The sequence below is a fragment of the Drosophila sechellia genome, chromosome 2R, assembly GCF_004382195.2.
Source record: "Drosophila sechellia strain sech25 chromosome 2R, ASM438219v1, whole genome shotgun sequence".
Classification (NCBI taxonomy): domain Eukaryota; kingdom Metazoa; phylum Arthropoda; class Insecta; order Diptera; family Drosophilidae; genus Drosophila; species Drosophila sechellia.
The window spans coordinates 18,517,242-18,536,677 of record NC_045950.1 but is presented as its reverse complement, the minus strand read 5'-3'; the positions used below and the strand labels follow the sequence as shown (position 1 = coordinate 18,536,677).

At 46.9% G+C, this 19,436-nt stretch overlaps 1 protein-coding gene across 6 annotated transcripts in view; it reads left to right on the top strand.

Annotated features, from left to right (window-relative positions):
• LOC6615533 (stress response protein NST1) overlaps nucleotides 1–19,436 on the top strand; it is a 64,212-nt gene that overhangs the window by 40,235 nt on the left and 4,541 nt on the right. For 4 of the 6 annotated variants that reach the window (XM_032714932.1, XM_032714930.1, XM_032714931.1 and 1 more), the window contains one exon: nucleotides 18,551–19,318. In XM_032714932.1, the coding sequence (XP_032570823.1) occupies nucleotides 18,551–19,318 (768 nt within the window). Of the gene's footprint in view, nucleotides 1–5,065; nucleotides 5,701–13,208; nucleotides 13,229–18,550; nucleotides 19,319–19,436 lie in introns of those variants that run through there. The other 2 variants (XM_032714936.1, XM_032714935.1) reach the window with 2 other exon arrangements.

Sequence of the window (19,436 nt, the reverse complement as noted above, 5' to 3'; positions counted from 1 at the left end):
ATGCACTTTTTTACTTAAAGACGAATAGAAAAAATAAAATTCAAAGAAAAAGAAAATATGATCGTTCGACATGATCACGGAATGATCATTCCCTTAGGCGTTTTCTGCTTTAATAATATAATAAGGAATCACGGATTCACATTTTGATATTTTGTCATATTCACGTGTCCCCTTGGACATGTCGTCATGGAATCACGTGGCTATCGTTATCAGCAGTCGGTGTCCAAGGAACGGATTCAGCAATTGCCACCGAAAACCGCTCACTCGTCAAGTCATCTGCGGTCTGCGGTGGGAATGCCAGGCATTTGGCACTGGCAAAAAAGGGTATTTAGACATTTACCGTCTACTTAACATCGTCGTCCTTTCTCGTCGTCCTTCCTCTTTTCCCCCTCTAGCTCTGGCATTTGCCTTGGAGCTTTTCCAGTCCGCGAATTCCTCGCACTTCCGTGGGGTTTCGTGCCATTTTGAAGTCCTGAAGTCCTCACTTACCCTTCCCCTCTCCATCGCACTCGTTTGCTCCGTCTCTTTCCTACAGTGAATCGTCCGTCTCTTTCGCTGTTTGCCCGCCTGTCTTCGCAAACTTGTCGCTATGTGGTGTGAAAAATATTTAAGCGTGAAGTTTTAGCAGCGGTTTTCCCTCGAAGGCTCATTCTCGACGTTGTCCTCGGCCTTCTCTTAACCCCCTGTTGCCCATAATGCTCCTCTTGCGCCACCTCGTGCCCTTTTCCCACTGACGAACATCGTGTTTCCGCATCATTTTTAACGCCACTTTTGTGTAAGCTTTGCGTTTATTCTACTCTGCTTTCGAGTTTGCTATTTGTGTGTCTGTGTGAGTTTGACTTGTGTCTGTGTGCTGCGTGTGTGTGATCTTGCGATGGTGTTGGTGCATCCTCTGGTATCCGTGTCGGTATTTTTGTGGATTTGTTTTGTGTCTGAGGGTGTTTTTCTAAATGGCTTTTAAAATCTCATCGCCAGCGTTTTGTCCTCGACGATGGCAGAAGTGTCTCGAGGCTGCCCACAGGGATTGGAAAGAGAGTGGTGGAGTTCAGGGAGTCCAAAAGGGCTCATGCGGTTCCCCCTTCTCCAAAAAGGGCGGTGGATGGTGACGGTGCTATGGAGGTGGGTGGTTTTGGTCGAGTTTTGTGTGGCTGGCAGTCTATTGTGTTATTGGTTTTGGCGATGACTTTGCTTTGCTTTGGCGTTCCTGATTTTTGCTTCCCGTTCCCTGTCCTCCGTTTCCGTTTTCCTGCATTACTTATCGTCCTTTTTGGAATGTGTTCGCCACTAGAGATTTGAACTGTAATTGGTTTTGAACAAGTTCCCATATTTTTTGGACAGTTTGTATAAAGTTTGATGGTTGGTATGGAGCTAGAGTAAATGGAAAATCAATAATTTTGAAAAATTTGCAAAAATCAAACATTTGTTTTAAAATTACATGGTCACACTGTTTTGTATCCCTATATGGTCACACTTCTTCACAAAAAACTTCTAGAATTCCTCTCTGTACCTAATTTGCTAACACACAAAGTCCTTTAATGGCTACTCCTGCCTAGCGTAACCACTTAATTCACTGAGATCGAATGCATCCAATGCATCCCAGTCATCGAACGTTTATCGTCCCTACCATAGTATAACCCCAACAACCTGCCAAAGCCCCGTCACCCACCCGCAAAGAACCGGCAATATCCTGGTCATACTCATCCGATTTGGCCTGCTTCACACTGAACAAGGCAATAATTTCTGCTCCTAAGCCCTATTAACCATTGCTAACCGAATGGTGCAAGCAGCCAACTGAAAAGGGGGCGGGTTGTGGTCGTCGGAAAATGGGAAAAGTGGGAGTGTGGGAGGCGTGGCAGGATTGCGTTGACTGAGCGAGCAATTGAATAAGCGGCAGAGGCGCACAAAGAATTCGAGGACGGGCGAAGGGGTGCAGGGCGACGGCCCAAAGGCAGGACCCAGAAGCCAGGACACCGAGTCCCCGGACCATTCTATCCAATTTTCGTCGGCCCAATGATGATGGCAATGGGCGACTAGCAACTGGCAACTGCCGGCAAAGGCCGTGCAAATCCGGAACGAACGAACATATTGACAAATTATCCTTTTTACACGCATCGCCTGCTGAGTTGGCCTCTCTCCTCGTCGCCTCACTGCACCGCCTATTCAACTGCCTGCCATACATAGGAGTGCACAGCTGCGGGCAACTTAATAGCAGCTAATTTGTGCAGCTTATCCTTTCTGTCCGTATATGTGCTTAGACATGCAATTATTATACATTTAAACTACTGTGTTACGATCAATTAATATAAAAATTCTAATAAACAACAATGTGCGAAGTAGAAAGTGAAGGGCATTTTTGGACAGGCACATATTTTACTACAACTCAGTTTGGTTATATCCTGCTGCCCTCTGCTATACACATATATATAAGGAATTGTTAAATGTGCCAATGTGCTCACACAGTTTTTCCGTTGTCGATGATGCCGCCTGCTGCGCTGCCGCCGTCACAGCGACGTCGTTATCGTAATCGTTGCTCCGTGTGCAAGTGTGTGTGCACACAAACAGAGCCTGAAATAACAACAACAGCAGCAAAAATGAGTCAGAACGAAGAAGAATCGGCAGCAGGACGAAGAAGGTATGAGGAGGGGAACCAGAAGCAGCGCATGAGAATGAAGCTGCATAGCAGCCAAATGCTCATCCGAGGATATCATGAAGGCTGCCTTTGTTCCGGCACTCAAACTCACACACACGTCAGTGAGAGTCCTTTTTTATGTACCCGAATCCTTGGCACCTCTTTGTTGTTTGAGGTTAGGTAATGCTTTTCTGAATAGGGGATCGCAGATCGCATCCTTTTTCCACCCCTGAGGCTCAATTTATGCTCAATTTATTTGCAATCAATTTGGGTTCGAGGATTACTGATTGGCAACCCGCTCAAAACGATCTTCAGACCCGGCGTTTTGATAGGGATCGCCTAATTGAGCATGACATATACATGTTCACGGTTGAACAAAGAGTAACATTATCAATTGGTTTTTGTTGCGTATTATTTTGCAGCTTTGTATTTTGTTATTCAGACTTTAATCATACGAAATATAATCAGTTTGTATATTTAGTAGTATAGTATAGACAGAACTAAATAGCATACTGTATTTTAATCCACCCACTGAGTCGATTAACACACGCCGTGCAATCAAAAAACAATCTTTTAGCTGGCTCAAACCATTCCGGCCACCACCACTTTTGCACCACCAATTAGACGCCCCGCCGCTCTGTGGCTTTGCACTTTACAACCCACATTCGACTTTTATGCGGAGACGTGTTTGTTTGTGTTTTGCAATAATTAACTCAACTTAAGCTCTCAACGCCGCCGCCCCAAAAGGTAGGCAACAATATTTCTACAGCACCCACCCACCCACTTGGCGCCCACTTGGAATAACTGGACCCGAATCGGGATGCTTCTGTTGGCCAGCGACTGCGCTGCTGCAGTTCTGCCAAGGTGTTGAACACACGAACCGCAGGTTTTGTTTACAGCACTCACTTGTTGTAGCTGTTGCTGTTGTTTTTGGTGTTGCTGCAACAAAGGAGCTAACAACAAAAACAACCAGGGACAAACCTCAACGATGTGCCTCTGTTGTTGCTTTTGTTTCGCAGTTTGTTGTTGTTGTGGTGGCCACCATTTTGCGTCTTCACCGGTTCTCTCTTCTGCTTTCTCGTGCTCTCTCTCCGCCGTCGTTGCCCCCCAAAAATTGCAGCAAGCACACATCAACATACATATCCACCCCAAAAAAGTGCAGCAGAATGAGCGGTAGTGTGCAGTTCAGCAGTTCAGAGTGCACACGAATCGAAATTGCTCCACACAACAACAGCAACAACAACTGCTGCGTATGCAGTCTACGTACTTTCTCCGGCTCTCTGCCTCTCCTCTCATGCTCCCGCTCTTTCTCTTACTCTCTCCGCCACTCGCTCACTCACACGCCGACTCCGTCGCTGAGTTCCGCTCACTCACCATTTCTAAGCAGCGGGCGTGCACTGTAGAAAAAGATGGTGTGCGTCTAGGATTGTGGCAAAGTTATTATGAGCTTTCAAGAAAATGTTCTGATGTTCAAAAAGCTTGTTTTTGTCTGTAATAAGATCATACATAAAACATTTTATTATGTCAACTCCAGTCTTTGTAGTAACTTCGAAACAAAGATAGTTATTTGCTAAATTTATCATCTAAAGTAACAACAAGACACCAACAAGTACATGAACTTGTGGAAGGCCAACAAAAAAATCGTATTTTTCCTCAGTGTACGCTCTCTCGCTGTTCTGGCTAGAGAGCGGGCAGAGAGTATGAGTGTGAGTGCGATGGTGCTCGAGTGTTTGAGTGTGCGGCGGACGTCTTACCCATTTTCGAGTCGAGCGGCCGTCCGCCGTTTAGTCCTTTCGCAAACGTCGCCAGTGGCGTGTCTTCGGTTTTTGGTTTCTCGGCTTGCTGGCCAACGCTCTCTCTCCTGGCCAATTCGCACATTTTTTGGATTGCGCGATTAGCGGTTGCCAATTAAGGCGCGTGGTGCTCGAGTCTCGTGCTTGCGATTGTGAATGTGATTTTCGGTGCGTTACTGAGGGAGTGCTTGGTTGGGTGTCTCACCGTTTTAGTGTTGAGTGTGTTTGAGTGCGGAGGCGGCCGAGCGAATTGAATTACAATTACAGTTGTGATTACGATTACGAGATTGCAGTAATTATGGCCGCCACTTAAGGCGTGAGAATCATGTGGGCGCCCGCAGAATTCGGCTGTCTAAAAGCCCTCGCCCTCGTCCATTTGCATTTCTTGGTGGCACAAGTGCAGCAGCAGAAGCAGCAGCTCCAGCAAGCGTTAACCACTCTGAACCAGAAATAAAACGAAAAGCGGCAAAGTTTGAACCAACCCCCCATTAACCCCCCAAACAACCTCCAAACCCCCACCCAACACACTTGGAAGGCAAAAGTTTTCGGCGTGGAATTTAAATTGGAAAAGTAAAATGAAAAGAAAAGCGCTCGAGTAAAAGTTAAACAAAGTGCAAAGTAAATATTAAATTAAGAAAGCGAATAAGAAATACCAAAAAAAAATATATATAGCAAAGAAGAACAGGCGACGGCGAATTTTCGGTGCAGTGCAACAAAAGAAAAAGAAAATCCAGGAAGGAAGTGAAGTGGAGTGCAGCGAGCGGAAGAGAAAGGAGAAAGCAGCGAGGAGAACGCGTCGGCGGGTAGAGAAAACAACTTCCGCTTGCATCCTTCGTCTTGTGCCTCTTCTTCCTTTCATTAATGCCTTTCTCGCGAAAATCTGAACCTTTTGCACGCAGGTCGAGGCATCGTTTATAAAGTCCCCGCCCCCAGCTGCCTGTTTTATTATTCCGTTTCCTTGGATTAACTCAATTTGTTGTCCCGCGACGTAGTAAAAAAAAGGGAAAAACATCGCAGGGGAACCAGAAAATAAAAGAAATCGAAGTACAAGTGGGGGAAAAAACAAAAGGATCCGAACTGAGATCCTGGAGCCAGGATTACGCGAACGCAAAGTGCAATCCAGTGCAGCCCAATACACACACTCTGCGGAAGAAAGAGAGCGCGTGAGTGTGCGAGAGAGACAGCCAGTGGCACCTTGCTCGGATTATAGCCCATAATAAATGATGGAATGGCTACCAAGAGGATTACCCAGCATCCATGCTCCGATACCGATTTGTGGTGAGTCCTTGGTAAAGTCCTTCCAAAAAGTAGCCCTCCTTTATGGGATTTGGATCCATTTACTCGCTGAGGATCGTTTTACAGTGGCTTAAGGCAAGGGGTTCTATACTAATATTCTATTCTAATATTGTGCATACGCGTATGAAAGAAGAAAACAGCTTGGTTAAACAGCTGGTTTTATAGGGAACCCCCTTCAATAACAGTTTGTCAACACCTATTATTCGCGTGTTTATAACCCATTGGAATTTGAGGAAAACATGCAAGCGAAGAGCTTGAAAATGTTATGAATTTATGGCACTTGAAATACAAAATTGTAGGTTTGAAGAACACTATAAAAGAGCCAGAGTTGTACACTATTCGAAAAGAATAGAATACAATATAACGTTAAATCATTGAAATCTCATATAAATTATTTATTTGTGGTTGCACTTTTAAACAAATTACACCTTGACATGGTTGCCTTTTGAGTTGGTTTTAATCTTTTAATTTTTTATAATGCCTTTGTGGTCGCAATTTGATCATAAAAAGTCCGCATTGCAACTAAGAACTCTGCATGGCTATTAACTTAAACAGTTGTCAAGCACATAAATTGAAATGCGCCCTTAAAACTCTCTCTAAAAAACCATAAACTTTTCACCCGTCGACCGTAATCCCCCGCCACCTTGAACACCAATAAAATTTCAATTTCAGCGCTAAAAGTGCTTTGGCATTAATTGTTTCTGATGTTTCGAGTAGTGCGTGTTTCCGAAAATATCTCAGCCCCCCATCATCTATGCCGACCAATATAGAATTCCATAAAAATAGTGAGAGATGAAGCGGGACGGCGGTTGCTCAACAACCAATAGGTTCGTTTAATTTTCATCTATTTATTTTGACATCGAGGCTCTAGGCCGGCAATTAAATGTCAACACGCACAGCAAAGTCGTTCCCCCGGGGAAAGATCTTTTCGGGGGATTACCGCTGCGGAGGAAATGGAAGTGGAAAATGGGAAATGAAAATGGGATCGCGTCACTTAGGAGCGGGAAAACAAACATAAACACGAAGCGATCGGAATTGATTAATTTGCTGACACGCACAGCTGATAGCTGATAGTTAATAGCTGATGGCCGTTGGTCGATGGTGGAAATGTCAGATCAAATGTATTTGTTTTGGCTGCCACGGCAGCTGTTGCAGCTCCTCTGTTTGTTTTTCCAACGATCTTGGGTGTTGTTTTAGCGCTGCCGTGGGGAAATTATCACCTTGTAAATTGTCTTTCACGAACAGCAACAAATCCCACACACCGAGAATCGAGAACTCTCAACACGTTTTCCAAATCCGACGACGAAGGAGGAAGGTGCAAGGAAAATAGGCGGTGGTGGGGGGAAATTCGAAGCATTCGACCAGTAAATATTCATGGAATTGCTCTCGCCTGCATTTGCATGAATATTCATTTAATTATGGACTTAGCCTTAACAGAGTTAATTAAAATTTAAATAAGCCGCATTCATTTGATAATGCACAACTGCAATACTTGTAATTCATTTGTCCGTCAGTGTAAATAAGCCACATGAGAGATGCCAATGGCAAAACACAAAATTAATTTTGCAGTTATTTTTGTGCTATTTTTGTGGCAAATTGAATTAGAGGCGAACAAATAAACGTTGTCGAACGCATTATTAATTCCCAAAAATAATACACAATTGACTTGTTGGTCAAATGTCAGTCGTCGAAACGAATTGTTGGTCTGCTCTGTCCCTTATCGTCTGTCTGATTCCGTTCTGTTTCTGTGTTTTGTCTTGTCCGGGGCCAAAATCAATATTTGCCCAGCAACGGCAATAAACGCATTGAAAATCGCATTGAAATGATAATAATTTGTGTAAACAGTGGCCGGAACATGTGTGCTTTACTTTTGAAAAAGCATCTTCATCCCCCAACGAACCGCCGAAGGAAATGTTTCGGTGAAGACTATAAAATTAAAATAACAAACAAATGTTGAGGCACTATACAATTCTATTCTTCTGCTGTTGAGGAAATGTCTGCATTAGAGGAAAGGGCCCCCCAACTAAGTAGCGATTACAATAAACTCTTCGCACTTTGAGAATTACCCAAACACTCGAGCAATTTGTATCTGTATCTGAACAAGGCCAGCTTGCAACCCGCACATAAAAGTATCTCTTGCTCACACGCACAGACAGTCAATTAAAATGTCAGCCTGGCAGCTGTGCGTTTGAGTGTTGCAACATGGATTTTCGGGGGATTGGAAATTAATGTACAAACTCCGGCCAGAGAGGAGCAGCTAAATGACAAGGCAATCCTGCGAAGGAAAGACATTAACGAGCCACATCGGGGAATTTTGAAGAGGGGATTCGAATGGGGGAATGGGAAATGGGTATCCGACCTGGTGAGTGAGTAAATTTGTATGCCAATTACTTAAGCAGCTCAGACAAGACAAGACATGAAGTGACCAGACGCACCCATAGGATCCTCCAGCTCCTGTTTTTGGGTCTCTCTTCCTCGCCCTCGCCCTCATCCTCGTGCCCGTGCTCGTCCTCGTCCTTGTCCTCGGGCAAAGGGGTCAGAGTCATTAACATGCTGTTGTCGTTTGGCAGCATTTAGGACGACATCTGCACCTTTTTCGGGCACAACCTCCTCTATAACTCCTGCCCTGCTCGGTGCCCCGGGCAGCTTGTGTGGCACTGGAGACACGGCAGGGCGACAGCTTTTGACACTAAAAAGCCAGCCGCAGAAGGACACGCCCACCACCATCAGGACGACCACAGGACGTGTTTGTGTTCAAGAAGCACACTTAACCACACACAGTCGCACACACACGCACTCGGCTTGGGACCAAAAAGAAAGGACATGCTGCACAAATTTTAATACGGCAAAAGTATTTGCCAAAAATCGTTTGTTTGCTTATGGAGATTTCCGTCTCACAGGCTCACAGTTTCTCTGTCTCTGTATGAAAGTTTTGTGGAAAAACTTTTCATTTTGTGGCCTGCAGGCACGCCCCCATTGACCCGTAACCTCTTAACCCATGTCGGCCGCCCATCAGTGCGAGTTCGTTTCGCTTAACCTTTCTGCTACGCCCCGGGGGGGAAACGGCCACATTCATCCTGCCAAGAATATGTCGCCGCAAAGTTTTCCTCGCCTCACTTCACAATCTTCTTTGAAACTTTTCGGTTACTCTGGTGTTAAGGGAAGTTGCTGCCAAGGAGTTTTCAATAGTCTGCCATTATTTGCCTTCCTCTTGGTTAAAAGCAATCTAATCTAATTTGCGAGAAGTTTTCGAGTCCAGCAATTGGAGTTAGTGTTGCAGTATGCAAAGCCCTAATGATTTATAACACACACCAAATGTATAAACGATTTGTAAGTGAGCCGAAATTTACTAAAGTTTCATTTACCGTCTTTTTTTAAAGAGATGTACATACATAATCCACATACACATTGCTTTGCGCTCTCTGCCTAGAAAGCCAGGAATTAATTTCTGTTGACCACAACTCTAAACAAAGAGATTTCCGCTTTGTCCCGTTTTGGCTAATCAGCTTTTCTTCTTATAATACGATTTTCCAGCGCTGAGCCCAGCTGAGCTTGCACTTCATTTCGTCCTGCTCATCCTGCGGCTAATTCCTGTCTAATGTGTTGAGCAGTAAAATACCGCTCACTGCTGACTGCTCAAACTCTTCTATAATTGAAGCTGTTTGCGGTCCTGCTGTGTTTGTCTGGGCCCAGAAAAATGGCAAGAGCTAAAGCGGACTCACTGCGGATCAGTATGAATATTAAAACTTAATTTAAAATCCATGCCACACACAAAAAGGCTCCTCGGGCTATGGCGAATTCAAAAAACGGGGAAAAGCTGGCTGAAAGAAAGGGATAAAGCCAAGCCAAGGCGCACTTGCTGCAAGGCGTCGCCCGCTTCGCGCAACTGTACAAACAGCGGCGGAAATAATGAAGGAGCAAAGGAGCTGAAAGGAGCAAGGGGGCTTTTGTGGGCGGCATCCTGCAGGAGCAGCAGCTCCGGGGGCAGGGCACTGTGAAGAGCGAAAAACACATTTTTGCACTTTTATAGCGCAACATCTTTTGTGCACAGACATCCTTCGTCCTGCGTCCTTCGCCACCTTCCAAACCCCCACTCATCCTTGATCCGAACTCGCACATAAAGTCAGACGGGAGGGGTGGGGTATACAGGGGGACAGGGATCGGGAGGACTGTTCTGCGGGCATGCGGGCGTGGGGAGCGTGCCTTTAATAAACCCACTTTATTGTTTAGAGCCCAAATAAAATAATCCCCTTAAATGATGCCTTCGCATAATAGACGCCTTGCCAGCCATTCTGCCTGCTGCTTATTTTACGGCTGCCTTCGGCCCCGCCCCCGACCCAGACGCCTCCTCTTCCGACGTCCTTGGCCATTCCAGCAGTGCTTCTGCTTTGCTCCCTCTCGGCACAGTGGTCAGTTAATCAAGTCTCGTAAATAAAAATACAAACAATCACTGAAGTAATTACAAACACTTTTCTCGACTAATTGCAAGTAATGGTTTAGGATTTTATAAAACATTTGCAGTGTTGAAGTGTAAAACAATAACAAGGGAACGAAAGTTTCGATTTGAATAGCTTTTACCAAATTAAATTCTTATTCCAACATTATAATCCCATTCGAGCCATTCAATAGAATCTTTTGTATAGTCCCTGTCTTTCGGATTCCTATTTAGAAATTGTTACAATATGTTAACAATTGTTCTACCTGAGACACTGTGCCGAAAACGGGGCTCCGAGGGCCAGATCCTGCGACTGAGCCGGAGCATTTGCGTTAGCGTCACTAATGATGATGATTTTGTGGTAAAACGTTGTGTTTGTGCTAATCGGGACAATATTATGCGGCAGTAAAAAGTAAATGACTCAAGACGGCGGACGGAGGATAAAGGAGGATAAGACCCGTAGCCCGTAGAAGAGTGAGGGCGAGGGATTGAGAGGCCAACGGGGGGTCAGACAGGCAGGAGGATGGGCGGTCCAGGGACAGCTGGCAGAGGCGAGGCCCCGGCAGCGCCTTTCCCTGGAACGATTGAGGATTGGACTTGGGATGGAAGGGAAGGAAAGTGCAGAAAAGGGACAGGAGACAGAAGCCGGGAGCAAGGAGCAACAAAGGCGGAGGACACAGCTAAGCCAAGAAAAGGCGGCCACAACATGGTTGCTCTATGGCAGCAACACAAAACACGCTGTGGAAAAAAGGGAAAATGCGAAATAAAAGGATCAACTGCGAGGGCAAGGGTGCAAAAGGGCGGGGCGTGCAAAATGCGGGGGGTTGGCCTGGCGTGGCCCATAAAGGACAAGAGCCCACAAAGGCAGCAAACGGACAACATCCCTTAGCCGAGAATCAGACTGAAACTCAGACGGAGACGGTGATAGAGACGGAGACGGTGATGGAGACGGAGACTGGAACTCAATCCCTAAATCCGTCCGCCATCCGTCTCGACTCGGCGAATAGCTGACTGCTTGGCTGACTAATGCGAAAAATACGTAATTGCGCATAAATACGGGATTAACAAAGTGCTCGTCGTCAGTTGTCGCCTTTGCTGGTCTGAATGGGATTGCCCAGATTGTTTGGGCTGGAATGGGATGGCTTGGATTTTGGTGCGGGGCCTCCGGCTCTTGCAACCCCATTTTCATATCGCTTACGACCAAAATTAGGCATTTCAATGCATCACAAAAGAGACTGCTGCTGGGTTGAAATGGGATGGGTTGGGTTGGGATGAGGGGATGAGTGTGGCCGTGAAAAGGAAAACCAATTCAAGTCGTCGGAAATCCTGTGAAACAGTTGCCACGACTTTGCGAAATTAGTTGCGGGACTTAATCAGAGTGAATTCCCTTTTATGATGATGATGCTGCTAATCCATCAGTTACGCTACCCAGATTCACCAGGGACAACTTAACTTGAACTGAACTACTTTTTCTGTCACATTTTTGTGGCATGTTATATGGGAAACTACAGTGGCTTTAATATTCATTTTTCACCTATTACTATAATAGTTATCTTAAATATAAACATTAACATATTTAACTAATTATAGAGTTTAATTATATGCAAAACCAACCAACTAATATTTTTCCTCTATTTTGTTTCTTGCAGGTGAGTGATCCGAACAATTCAATTTGCAGTACGATTAGTTAGTTCGCATTGACCAAATGTCGTTTACTGTAAGTATTATCCGAGCCGCAGGCAGGCAAAGGACTAATTGGGGTCTGTACACGGCTAGCAGTTCGCCTGGCACTTGTGCCTTTGAGCCACGACGAGGCACTCGTAGGACACTCCCCTGAAAAGGACTCGCGGGTGAGGACGTGAGCTGGGCTCAACTCGAATGAGTTGACTCGGCACAAGAGGATGTGTGTATCACCCACACTCGCAGTCAAGTGTCTTTGCTCCGTCTCCTTTGAGGCATGTCCTTTCTGCAGACACGCACACACATGGACATATGTAGATGCATCCTTATTCATTTCCTGGCCCCTTTCTTGGCTGTGTCCTCGGCATATGGCTGCCATTTCTGCCACTTGAGCCGTCTGTCGCCCAGAACTTCGTCTCTTGCAGAGCGATTTGAGAGATTTAATTGGAAATGCTTTTCAAGGGATGTGTTTTAGCATCTATTTTTTTTCTGTACTTCTCGAGAATCCTGGCGATTTCAGGCGAACGATAATCCCGCCCGAACTGGAGTAACTAAATGTGGGATCTATTGCACCTGCTACGAGCGCCTCGATTTGCCTGCTGCCCGCCGAGTGTGGATGGAATTTCATTTATGACCGCCTTGAATGCGTTCTGCACTTGGAATGCTATGGAGTTGTGCATTTCTTGCGCGCGTGCTGGGAATTTCCAGTGTGGAATTCCTTCATTCTGGCCATGCCTTCAGACATTGTTCTCCAGCTCCTGGCAACAGCAGACGCAGGGCAGGACAATTTCTTGCATTGCCAAGGCGGGAACGGGATGAGGATGTGGATGTGGATGTGGAAGTGGAAGTGGAAGTGGCTCCTGCTGCTGGCATTCTCCTTTGTGTTCGTGATTCCCGGCACTTGTTTATGGTCCGCATAAGGGAGCTGAAGCCGGAGTGTGTGCTTTCGGGCCGGAATGTGACTGCGAACTATTTAAATTGTGTACGAATGCGAACCGAAAAGTTTGCAAACATTTTTCTTGCCCGGTGCAGGCTCCCGTATCCGGTTCCGGTGCCTCCGCCCCGGCCATTTACCTCCGTGTCCTGGCATCCTGGCACTCAGCCATTCAGTGTCCTCCATCCTCCGGCGGCCAAAAGAACTGACTGTGCGTGCCGGAATGCTGTGAGGCGATATTTGCCGTCTTGTAGACAAAATTGCTGAAATGCTTTTGCTTTTCCAATTAATTAAAATGAGCTCTGTGTTGAGTACACAGCTAGAAAAGTGGGATATGTGACACAAATTGAAGTTCATTTAGTTCCCCAGCATTAAGGAGTACTTTAAAAGACAACTTGTAAATGGTAACATGATTTTAATGATTCATTCATTTTTTTTAAGCTTGACTCGATAATTAGGGAGAACTTTAGAGTCCGAGCAACAGAGCAACAAATATAATTGGAATTGAAACGGCAGAAGTCTCCAGTTGCAAACCAGTGAGGTGGTTTATAATTATGTATGACCCGTCTGCCCATTTGGTAAATGAAATTCGATTCTTTAGGATTCCCGTAACCGTCAGCAGGATATATGGAGGATATTTGGACGTGTGTGCTCGGTGCTGTTCAAACAGGAACTGCAACTGCCCGATGATGCATGGAATTATTATGCATATTTATAGTTGCTTTGTTTGCTTAATAATATTGTTGGTTCAGTACACATCCCGCTCCCGTTCACCATCGATATCGAATTTTGGCCAAAATCATATTACATGCCCGCCTAGATAGGTAGTTTTCGTCGGTTTAATGGAGGCGTGACCGCAGCCATTCACAACGCTCTCCGATTTGGGAAGGAGAAATTACTAGCTCCACGTCCGCATCCTGAAACTGAGCTCCTTTGCCTGTGTATCCATGGTGTCCAGGCTAGGCTTTTGTGGCTGCACCTCCACTGGGAAACTCCGACCGCAACAGACCAGCAATAATTAATGCATGAGCTGCTGCTACTGCTGCTGCTCCAGCTGCCAACTAACTAAACTCGCAGGCATCGGACTCCTCTGCCACCCATCCCAGAACCCTCCTCCAGCTTCCGCCCACTTCTACGGCTTGAGTGGGCGCCGAGGTCCGGAGCCCACCGCCCGGCCATCCGCTTTTCAGTGTGGCCCCGGGAAAAGGGCCGTGTCCCCTGGACGATGCGATGCTCGGGATACAGGAGCTGTCGAGGAGCAACGGCAAATAATTGCATATGGAACCGCAGGAACAGTTGACGGCCTCCTTTGCTGCAGTGCGCCAGCAGGACGGTAGCCGCAGGACATGAACAGGACGCAGGATGGGGAGACTGAAATGGAATCAAACTTAATTTATAATTCATTTGTGCACCACACGTCGGGCTTCAAGCCGACGCTTCCTGAGCAAATTGAGAAAGTAAATTTAGCTCGAAGATTCCGATTTTCTAAGGTACCGGTGATTGTTGCCAGGATTTCAATATGGCCTGGGGTTAAAAGGTTAAGGCTCAACGATTTATACTGGGCAAACAAAAATCGACTTTAAGCTGAAATCGCACAGAAATAAGAAAGGCACAAATAGGTCATATGTTTCAAATGGTTTTAAAAGGTTCGTTTTTAAACTCTTGAAGATAATGGAGAGAAATATTTATCTTTAATAGGGTTATCACCAATTTAGAGATATACCTAAAGAATTTTCTAGTAAAAGTTCCATTCCCAACCACCGTAGCATTCATTATCTATAACTTGGATCCCCGTTCGGCTCATTATACTTGCTTCTCACCCTCGTTCATCGAAAGCTCAACCAAACGTCGGAATAAAAGGCAAAGTGGGGGAGCCACAATTTTCGCATTTGATTTAATTGTGAATGTATTTATTAAATAAATTATTCATGGCCAGGGTGAGTGCACTTCGCCATGCGAATGTGCTGTGGCTGACCTAAACATGTCCTGGCCGCAGGAGCACCATCACTGGTGCACAGCAGGATGTGTGGGGGAATTTAGGCGGAGTGGCCGATGGTGGCGGAGGAGGAGGAGGAGAAGGTCCTGTTTTCCGTTTGCCACTGTAATTAGTTGTGGTGGAATAATCGCATGCGACCGGCGACATTTCTCTGTGGCAAGGAATGTTCGGTGGTTTCGGCTACTCCACTCCACTCTTTGTGTGTGTGTCCATCCCACGGCGTGGAGCGGAATGAGGAAGTGGGGGTCAAAGGACGGCGAACTGGGGGCAGTGGGAAATGGCATAAATTCGGAATGAGCCCCTACGAATTTACCATAATAACGGGGGGTATGGGCAGGATGGGGATGAGGATGAGGATGGGGATGGGTAGCGCGACGAGGATGTGGATGGAAACATGTGTTTATGGGTACAATAATGGGCTGCGGGCGGGATAGGCAGGCAGCGTGGGCGGGGCACCACTTGCGGTTGGGTGGTGCGGGCAGTTGGCGGTGCTTGCATTTTCGCCTTTCTCGGAATCGGTGACATTTTAATTTACCCAAGCGAGAAAACCAATTTTGCTGCAATGAACCGAACTGCGAAATGTGACAAATGCCACAGTAGCACAGCAACAAAACCAATGAGTATATAGAGTGTAGAGCATTGTTTCTGTGCATAATTTATTCAACATTTATTTATTGGCAGTTATGATTTGCATTATGTGGCTGTCAAGGGCTTTTCGGGGCAGCGACCAAACGGACGGACTCCTGCACTCTGAGGTTCATTTAATTGACTTTACAAAATTACATTTGCATCTGACCAAATTAACTGAAATGAATAAGCCTCCCAAACATTTCCTACCCCGCTTCCAGATTGCAGCCAATAAATGAGTTATAAATCAATGGATGCGAGATTTGCAGTTGGAATCCCTGGCCGAGCAGATCGGAACTTGATTGTGTGTGGGTATGAACAGGACAGAAAGGTGGTTTTATAATAATAATTAGCTGTGGAGAATTGTCTGTTCACTGCAGGGTTTGGGGTTTTTAGGTCGATTTAAATTAGAAATCGTAGAATCCAGACAACCCCCATTGGGAATTCTTTATTTATTCATTTGTAAATTATTAAAAAAATACAGTTTCTATCCATTTTACAAAGTCTGCGTATTCCATTTTGCCACTGGCAGAGGCGTATCCCGAAAACCGGAGAGAGTTTAGGGGATAGTTACACTTTCAGTTCCGGCTGGCCGGCCATTCCCCATGCCTCGGATCGGATCCGGTTCCGCGTGACGGACCGTTGCACATTCCTGGGCGCTTTAAGAGGCACTATCATGGCGAAAAAAGCTCGACATGGGATATATCCGCACTTCGGATGGAAACGGGAGTCGAGTCTTGTGGTGCTCTCGTGTCAATGCGCTGATTAAATTCGGCAAATAACGCTGATGCCTGCAAATCGCCGCTCGATGCGAATGCAGTATCTCCACATGAAAGTGTGTATGTGGGTGTGTGTGTGTCTGCGCGTCAGTATGTGTGAGTGTGTGGGTGCTTGCTGCAGGGTGTGGCATCAGGTTTGGAACTAAAACTGGGCTCTGGGGTTGGGATCTGGGGTCTGGGACCATGTTGAAGTACACAAAACCCAGGCAAACAAACAGGCATTTCATGGCAAACAACACTGCGTCGTGATGAGGGGTGGGGGGGAATCGAAAAGGGTAGAGGCCGAGGGACTCTACTCTAGTTTTCCCTACACTGCATACACTGCATACTCCGCTACATTTCCATACCACCCTACCAATATAACCCATCCGACCCATCACCATCTCCCATCCCCCCTGTTTTGGCTGAGCCCACAGGCTGAGTTGGGCAAACTGGCAAATACGGCCAACCACGTCAACGTTGGCATCATCGTCATCGGCATCGAGGAGCTTTGTTTGGTTTGTCCGGGGAGTTGGGTTCCGGGTTTTAGGTATGGACGCTGATATGGGCATGAGAGATTCCAGCCTACCCGCCCACACCCTGCTCTGCTCTCAACTCATTCGCATTCGCAGTCGTCGGCATTTTATTGTTCTAGTCGTCGACATCGATGTTGGTACTGCAGTTTCGGGCATTATTTCGGTTTAGTTTGGTAAATACACATGCAGCAGCAGCAGCCAGCGCATGCACATGCACACTTTCACACCCATTTCCATGTCCCGGCCAACTACATAGTTCCCCAGATCCCAGCTTCCACAACCCAACCTCTACTCACCCCATTTTCATAAACGACACAAAACGCTCTAAACCATGAGCTTATGCAGCACACGTTATCATGATGTTCTACTGGGAGCTGTTGATGGTGATGGTGGTGATGATGATGAAAATGATGATGATGATGACGAAGCCAGTGATGCATCTGCATTCTTCGTTGCATTTTTCCTTCATTTAATAAAAGCTCTCGAAGAGGACTACTGCCTGCCTGCCAGATTCCGCTCGGATGGAAAGCCAGTAAATAAATAAAACCCAAAGCAGAACTAAGGCTACCGAGGTGATAATATTTACCCAACCACAAAAGTTGTTCTCTATTTTTGTTGAATTGTTGATTTTCACAAAAATCCGAAATATGTGCAGCTCCAAGCTCTCGAAGCGAAACAGTATCCAGCATGTAGTTCACCACCACCACCACCTACACCCTACCGACTCCCGTCACCGTGTATCGCCCCTGGAAAAACCACTTCCAATGCGAGCTTCCATTTGAGACCGAGCAGCTTTAAGGTCCACAAAGGACCAGGCAGTCAGCGAAATGGTTTTCCAAATACATGCCGAGCCGGCCTCATAACATCGTTGTCCTCGATGTCGTTGCAAATTCCATTCGGCATTGAATGCGAGCGGAGATGGTGGTGCTGCAGGAACAGCAGGAGCGGCAGAAGCAGCAGCAGCAGCAGGAGCGGCAGAAGCAGCAGCAGCAGCAGAAGCAGCAGGATGACTGGCCAGGAGTTCTCTCCTGGTTCGGCGACCTGAAAGGGGCGGTCTCGGGGGTGTGGCTGTCATATCTGAAAGCAATTTCGGAGCGGGCAACCCGAAAACGAGTAACAAGAATCGATAAATTCGTTGGGCGTGCAATTTGCGCCGTGCGGAGGAGCCTCAAAGGAAAAGTGGTGGGCACCGAAAGCAGGCGGACAGAGGTGGTGGTACTGCGTAGTCGGAATCGTACGCCCTCATCCCACTTTCGATTCGCATGGCTGAGTGGACCATGTCCGAAATTCAAGTTTCGAGCCTTCGCCATTTGCATTCAACCAGCGTCAACCTGCTGGCGATGGAGTGACTGCTCTTGTACTGGCTTCTGCTCCTCCTGGTGGCCATTGGGATGGCGGTGGCACCCTTCGCCCGTCACCCAGCACACGTCACCCGGGATCCACCTTGTCGCCTACGTATGCAAATTGCCGCAAATGCAACGAGGCGTATGCGCAATTTTGGCCCGTCGCACAACTCGCGGACATCAATCAGATATTAGCAGAGGAAATTCGAACGAACTCAGTCTGCCCTCATCCCCTAGGAAACCTGGTTCTGTTTCGAATTACAGTGACAGAGGACCGTAAAATCGGATGCCTCGATTCCAACTGAGCTTATGCAGAGTGCATTTGGCGAAGAGCATTTCTTGAAACTCTTCTTTTTGCATCACATTCTTTTATTCCTGCGTATACCTTCAAGTTAAGAGCCTAACAGAGTTATCTCTCGATTTTGATTTATTCCTTAATCATATTGTTGTAAAACCTCTCTAGAAATATATAATAAACAAATAATAAGTTTTGTATAATCTAATTAATCGTTTTCCTTTGCAGTGCCGCCAAAGGCTGGACAGAAGCGGCCAGCCACCAGCCCAGCACCGCACATTCCCGTGCCGCACCACCTGCAAACTCCTCCTGGCGGCGGCGCCGGCGGCTTGCCGGGATCTTCGGTGGCCAACAGCCCGATTCCATCGTCCGCCAGCGGCAACGCCCTGTTGAACCACGCACTGCCCAGCAATCACATCGGCACCCCGTCGCCACAGCAGCAGCATCAGCACCAACAACATCAACAGCAACAGCAGCAACACCAAGCTCAACAACAGGCACAACAGCAGGCGGTGGCGGCTGCAGTGCAGCAGCAACTGGCAGCCGGAGTGGGCTTGCCTCCAGGAGCTATTGGTGCCGCTTCGGCCAGTAGTCGAGGCTCCTTTGCCGCCGCCCTGCGAACGCTGGCCAAGCAAGCGGACATCAAGGAGGAGGATGTCGGTGGAGACAGGAGTGTGCCAACATCGGGAGCCGGAGGACCACCGCCGTCTTCAAGTGGCCCAGGATCGCTGAATTCGGTGGCAGGCCGCGTGGGATCTGAGCGACCTGGCGAGGATCGAGTGTCCAGTAACAAAAAGCGATCACCTCCGTCGCCACAGCCGCCGGAGAAGATCGCCCGTCTGAGTCACACACCACAAACAGCATCGCTGCAACCAGAACTCTTAGCCAGGAGTGGTTTCCAGCCGTACAGATCGGACGAGCGATTGATGCATCCGGCAGGTGCCTTTCCGCTGGAGGCGTACTCCCACTTCGCCGGATTGCCAGGTATTCCGCCAGGTAAGCAAAATGATTTACGCTGATAATGGAATAGTAACATATATCACATTTAATGGTTTAGATTTGATATCTAAATTTAACATGAATGTATATGTTAAGATCCGATTCACGGCAATTA